This window comes from Juglans microcarpa x Juglans regia, chromosome 3S, assembly GCF_004785595.1.
Source record: "Juglans microcarpa x Juglans regia isolate MS1-56 chromosome 3S, Jm3101_v1.0, whole genome shotgun sequence".
Classification (NCBI taxonomy): domain Eukaryota; kingdom Viridiplantae; phylum Streptophyta; class Magnoliopsida; order Fagales; family Juglandaceae; genus Juglans; species Juglans microcarpa x Juglans regia.
This window is the reverse complement of record NC_054599.1, coordinates 19304988-19312070: the sequence shown is the minus strand read 5'-3', so window position 1 is coordinate 19312070 and position 7083 is coordinate 19304988. Positions and strand designations below refer to the sequence as shown.

Below are 7083 nucleotides of genomic sequence, written 5' to 3'. Positions count from 1 at the left end.
ACATTGTGTCTTTGTTATCCTAATGTCAATTTGGACCATGCATGCTGCGCGTGCATCCTAGCTAGCTTGACGATGACATTATTGCTGTCAGAGCATTGCTTTTAAGCCAATTAAATAATGTTAACGTATACTTATAAGTTATATAAGTATCGTGTATTTTATAAAAAATGAATAAAATTTATAATATTAAAAAATTAATTTTTTTATATAAATCTTATATATATTTACTCATTTTTTTTTATAAAAAAATACATCTAACACTTACATTGAGTAATACTCTATGACTATAAATATAATTTATCTTTCTATAATTGATTCTAAAATACAAATAAAGCTCCTATTATATATATATATAGGAGCCCGGACTGGTAATTAATTTGTAATAGCGTACTAAGTTGTCGTAAATTACTCAAATATGGATCGTTCACTACATTAATGTTACCCATTTCCCATAATTTTCCTTTTCTTTGAAAAATTAATTACTCTAACTTTTTAATAGAGCTATACTAATTATAGCTATAGCTATAATTCATAATATACTCTAACCTTTAGATTATATTATGAATTATAACTAGCTAATTACTTGCTAGAACAATCTATATTAATAGAGCTATATATAAGCTATAGCTAGGACAAAAGCATCGATCACATCACTGTCTGGTACCTTTCATCATGGATTATTCGTATATCAATTTATTTCAAATATTACCAGTACTGGGACATTATATATATATATATATATATAATCACTGGTCCTCAAATGTAGATCATCCAATATATACATAATAATAATAATATTTTATTAATAATTCAAAAATGGTAAATATATACGAAAATATTTACTTCATGTCTAATTTATATATTCAGTAATATTATATAATCACAGTTCCCCAAAATATTTGCAGATAGATCATGTGCAATATCGTACAATAAATAAGGCCAGACATATTGATGAGGGGACATATATAGGACAGGAATCGATTTTAGGTATACAAGACAATCCAATATATATTATATGGATCATATAGATATGCATCTGTTGTGGAAAATCACATTGCAGAATATTGTACATATACTACTTTTTGTAACGCATGTACATGATCGTCTTGTGCATCATCAGCCACGTTCCTGCCTAGCTAGCTATGACATTTTTTAGTACTTAATTCCGGACATTTCTTTATATAAGCATTAATTTGTAGAGAAATAATTTGTACAAATTTCAAATAGATAAGCCTCATACAAGTTTTTGTAAAAAAATAGACTCCACCTTAAAAAAAGTGTAAAAAAATTATTATTTATTAGTGGGACTTATTGTTTTACATTACTCTAATTTGTATTAGTGTACGTTTGATATATTTTTTTCACTCATATCTAACTCATCATCATATGTTAATCTAATATTATTGATGAATCGTATCTTATCTCATCTGAATTGCGTAATCAAATAAAGTGAAATTTGACATAATGGTTAATTGGTAATGCTATCATGTGTTAGATATCTGGATTCTAGAGTTTAGTAGGTGTCCACTAAATTGAGAAAGAGATATAGTAAAGTAGACTCTATAACATTTGAACATAATTATAATAAACGAGAAATCTATTGTACGTCGACTCTATTTCTTATAAAGCTATTTTATGCGTCTATTTCTCTTATGCTTTCATTCTCTCGCACTATGCTATGACTGAAATGGAAATGTCATGTATAGATCGACCAAAAGTTCTCTAATTCGTATATACTAATTAAGTCCCAAATACCGATCATCGATATGCTCGGATGAGCGACATTCCGGCCTACATGCATTTATATATAATATATATATATATATATATATATATTATTTATGATAAATATTAAATATTATAGAATTAATTACCTACCTACAATGACTATTTCTCTCTGAAAAATGATAAATGATATTTGGAACAGCTAGCCAGCTAGAATCCTGATTCTGAGTCCATGCAATCCAATTGGCCAATTGTCATTTTGCATAATAATCATCATCAGCAGCAACATCATGTGACGTTCTGCTATTATCATCATTATCATTGTCTCTCAAACAGTCGACTTCTTATTCCCTTTCTACATTCATTTTCTAAGGAAATACCTCTCAATTTAAATGAAACCCTAACCCCCCACCACAACCTCAAGCTAGCTAGCTTCTATACCTGTCGACTGAGCCATGGACTCGAACCCCACCACCACCACCAACTCCAACACGTTCCCCACCCAAACCCCAGCTACAGATACCGAAACCCCACCACAAACTCAACCCTTCAAGTCCTTATCCTTCTCCAACGGTTCCGGCCTCAAGCCCCACAATCACCAATCCACAGTCCGACCTCCAGCATCAGCTCCACTACCAATAATGGTGGTGTGCTCCTACAAGGAATGCCTCAAGAACCACGCGGCCAGCATGGGTGGCCTCGCCCTCGACGGCTGTGGCGAGTTCTTGCCCTCCCCCTCCGCCACCCACTCCGACCCTACCTCTCTCAAATGCGGCGCTTGTGGCTGTCACCGCAACTTCCACCGCCGCGGCACTGAAGATACCGCTCCCAAAGTCCTCAGCATCCACCGCGTCTCTTCCCCCAGCCCAAGCCCAAGCCCAAACACAGTATGCTCACCACCGCCGCTCTCACACTTACCACCATCCCAGTACTACTACTCGTCCGTCCCGCAAATGCTGATGTCTCTTAGCACAGCCTCTCCCCAGCCGTCCAATGAGCACCGGCAAGACTCCAACCCACCGGTGACAAGGGCGGAGAACCCACTTGGGAGAAAGAGATTCAGAACAAAATTTACACAGGAACAGAAGCAGAAGATGTTTCTGTTTTGTGAGAGACTGGGTTGGAAGATGCCGAAGAGCAATGAGATGTTGGTGGAGTTCTGCAATGAGGTCGGGGTTAATAGAAGGGTCCTTAAGGTTTGGATGCATAACAACAAGAACCCTTTGAGGAAGAAAGAGATGGGTTTCGGTCATAATAGTGGTGTCAATGATGATAACGGGAATGGTGGTAGAGTCAGCTTCGAGACCAATGCTTATAGCTGCAAGAAAGAGATTGATAACAATGAGGATGCTAGTCCTAATCTTCATGTTTCTGCCAATGGGTCTCCTTCTTAACCTCGATCATCTGAGGAGACCGGAGGTAGAATATAGAGAAGATGTTCTTTTTTCCTTCTTTTTTTTCGGCTTTGCAGATTAATGGTTACTGATTACTTACTGTTAATGATGTTGGAGTGGAAGAGAAGAGAGATTAACAGCTAAAGGGAAGTAATTTTACTTAGTTATGAATGTATGTTAATTGACATTTAGTTTCGTTGAAGTGGTAGCCAGAATATTGATTTCATTGTCGCTGATCACATGTTCTTCACTTTCTTTCTTTCTTTTTTTCTTTTTCTTTTGTTTTTTTGTGGGCATGTTCTTCACTTTCTTGCTTGCTTAGTTTCTGTATCCATTAGTTCAAGTTGATCACAATTCTGGGTAATGAATATCATTGCGAAATTTGGTGGGTTAGTGCTCATGATTTGATTAATCTTATCCGTTTTCATCTTATCTAAGTGGTTAAGACAATAATATAATCCGTTTGCTAAACCAAAAGGCTAGCTCCCAGATAGGTCAGATGATCATCCCATGCTTATTTGTCCAAAACTGGAGCTTATCAGTTTCCGGGTGCAATTTGTTATGAATTGTCATCTGCCAACCCTGTCCTCATTCATTTATAGAGCATTCCTACTTTTGCAGAAACGTGCACTCCTTGTCATATTGGAGCTAGGGACAATGTCACTGATGGTGATGGGGTTTGATGTACCCTGGAATGGGGCAGAAAAAACCTCTAAAATGGGGGACCTTATCACTATAATTATTTCACTCAAATCATTTTCTGGGATTAAAAAAGAGATAAATACACACATCATGTGTTATATAGAATCTTAGTTCCTAAACTCTTCTTGTCTCATCATCATCATCCTTTTCCCAATGGTTTTAGTCCTGTGTTTTGTTTGGCACTTGGCATTCTTTAGTCCAAGCTTTGTGATGAGACATTTTTGTAAGTTGTGTTTGGTTTTATCTGTGTCAAGGCAGGAAGGTTTCGGTCTTAATAATAAATGAAAGGTGACGGAAGAGAGACAGGCAGGTACCGGCATGCATCTCTGCCACCTTTCCTTATTTGGCTTGTAGATTAAAGCGGCAAGTCTTGTTTTTCTTTTGCTGCTAATGATAACTTTGATGAGATAAGTAGGGAGACAGGGCCATAACCTCGAGGTTCTTCTCTAATCATTGATTAATTAATAATTTCTGATCCACCATCTATATGGGTGCCACTGCCTTAATGTCTGCCACGTGGTGTCCTTTTCATTTCTTTATATTTCCTGCTCTGGCTTTTAATTTGTGGCAGCCTTTTGGAAGGTGGTGGACCAAACTTATAAGTCAGTTTTTTTTTTGGTCGAGTTGTGGTACCGGGGCCCCTTATAGTACGTACTAGCAAATTTTTCGGGGATGTTTGGATACAACGACACTCTTATTCTATCTTATTTAATAATTATAATTTTTTTAAACTCTCATATAAAATATAATAAATAATTTAATTTTTAAAATTTTAAAATAAAATATTTTAGTTATATTTTATTTAATTTTCAACTCATCTTATCTCACTATAAAAAATAGATGAGATTTGCAATAAGTGGGTAAGTTGTGTATCATTTTTAAAAAATTTGCATTAAAAAAATATTTTTTTAATGATCAATTCTATTTTTTTTCTATAAAAAAAAAATAAGTATGCTAAATTTGCATTCTATAATTGTATCTAACATATTGGGTTGAGTATTTTTTTTTTTTTTATGTGGTCTATAAATACCAATTCGAATCTTGATAGTGTGTGAAAGTAGTGTGGTTTTGCTTCCATCACATTCTTTTCAACCTCCATCACGCCATAAAATATATAAAGAACTGCCATTTGTTATTGAGAAATTATATTTACAGTCTCCAAATGGGGATTATATGTGCAAGTCCTTCATTAAATGAAAAAAAATATCATTTTAATAAGGATATTATTGTAATTTTGAAAAAATTTAAAAATAAAATTAACTAGATTTGCAATGCAGTCTCCATTTAAGGACTGTATGTAGCATTGCTCTTTGTTATTTGATTTTGGATTACTGAGAGATCAGGTCTCCTCCATTGAGAGATATTTGTGCGCTATCTCATGCTGCGAGAAGAGATGAAGGGATGGAATCTCTAAGTCTCTTTTTTTCCTCGCTTTTAGGGTTTTTTTTTTAAGAATTTTTAAAACCATTTACTAATGTAAAAATAACCTCATAAGTAAAAAGAAAAAAGAAAAAGAACCCAAAACCAAAAATGGAAAGGATTCCTAAACATGGATGAATACATATACATATGAGAGGATGAAGTACTCAAATTAATGAAGAAGAATGATAAAAATGAAGTAGCTAGCTTTAAGAAGATGGGAGAGTTTATGCATGTTTATATGATCAACATGCAAGGAGAGGAAGATCCTAAAAGTATAGAGTTTACATCCGTTTACATGAAAATGTTGAAGAAATTCATTATTATTATTATTATTATTATTATTATGCAATTAGTGGTGAAAGTGTTTTTTTTTTCCGGGAGGAGTTGGAATAAATTGAAAAATTACTAAAGCAAGAGTTTTAAATTGATCATTGACCATTAAAATAAATTAATATATATATATATATATGTGTGTGTGTGTGTGTGGTTGTTTAAGTAATGTAATGATGAAGTTATGAATAATGATAAGGTTACTACTCTACTACTACCCATTTACTACTCTTTTTGTATTTGATTTTTTTTTTTTTATTTTACTTAATGATTAAGGAAGTGAGTATTGATAAAGTTATATATTTTTTTAATTTTTTCTTAGTGATTAAGAATGTTAAAAAAATACTTAAAAGAAAATGATAAAAAAAAAAAAAAAAAACTTGAAATAAATTTGAGTAGTAAATGGATAGTAATAGAGTAGTAACTTATCACTACTCTGAAGTTATTATATATTCGATTGTTTTAATTTCTTTCTTGTTAAAAAGTAATTGGGCCGGCCATTATGATATTAATAATACTTGTTAGTTTTTACTCTCTGAAAGTTTGGGCTGACAAATCTGCACAGTGCACCCAAAATGGCCGACAGATTTGGACCTCGCATGAGCTGCCTGGGAAGCACAAAAGCTGGGCCTATCCTTTACAATAATGGGCTGAAAAAAGCCCCATAAAATTGACTTTTTAAACCTCCTTAGAATCATGGAATCAACTCGACCGTTGTATGAGTAGTAATGCTACATATCGTCGTGCAGTACGGAAGTATGTCGTGTGTATCCCAAAGTTTATAATGGCCAGTACAAAGTTTATATGTCGTGTGTATCCCAATCTTTATGGGTGCTTGTAAATGCTGCTTTTTGTCTATCTAAAACTTACCGCTCAGATGATCCTTTTGACGTAGTATCACTAGAAAATTTTAAAAATATATAAAAAAATACAAACGCAAAAGGGATAGAATAAATCTAGAGTTTCAGTCTTCATATTTTTGTATTTTCAAACACATTTTGGTTTGAATATATTCTTTTGTATTTTTTTTTTTTAATAAACCACGTTACACTGTATGGTAGTGCTATGTCAAAGAGTATCATCATTTGAGCTAGATTTTAGATGGCCTAATAGCAGTACTCGTATTTCTTTTTTTCTTAGAAATGAAATGCCCTTTCTTAACCATAAAATATTACAAGTAGGGTGTAAGTTACACGGTCCAGACCGGAAAACTCGATCGGACCAAATGGTTTGGTCCTATCCAAAGGTGTAGTTTCTTCTTACTGGACCAAACCAACCAAAGTATATATACATTTTTTAAAATAATTTATATATATTATTTTATATAGTAGTTATATAAGTTAATTATGTAATTTTCATTTAACCTATCACCATTGACCATATGTATTTGGAGTTTGGATGATATTGTATTTTTTTAATTTCATTTTCTCTATTTTTTGTTTTTAATTTTATTATGATGATTGTTAATTCTCATGGATGGAAATGGATAATTTTTCTAAGCTATTTTTAA

The 7083-nt window shown here is 33.1% G+C and overlaps 1 protein-coding gene across 1 annotated transcript; it reads left to right on the top strand.

Annotated features, from left to right (window-relative positions):
- Positions 1–1994: 1994 nt before the first annotated feature.
- Positions 1995–3345, top strand: LOC121257642 (zinc-finger homeodomain protein 11-like). Its single transcript, XM_041158762.1, has one exon. It carries the CDS (start codon positions 2181–2183, stop codon positions 3117–3119), a length of 939 nt encoding a protein of 312 aa, XP_041014696.1. The 5' UTR covers positions 1995–2180; the 3' UTR covers positions 3120–3345.
- Positions 3346–7083: the final 3738 nt, after the last annotated feature.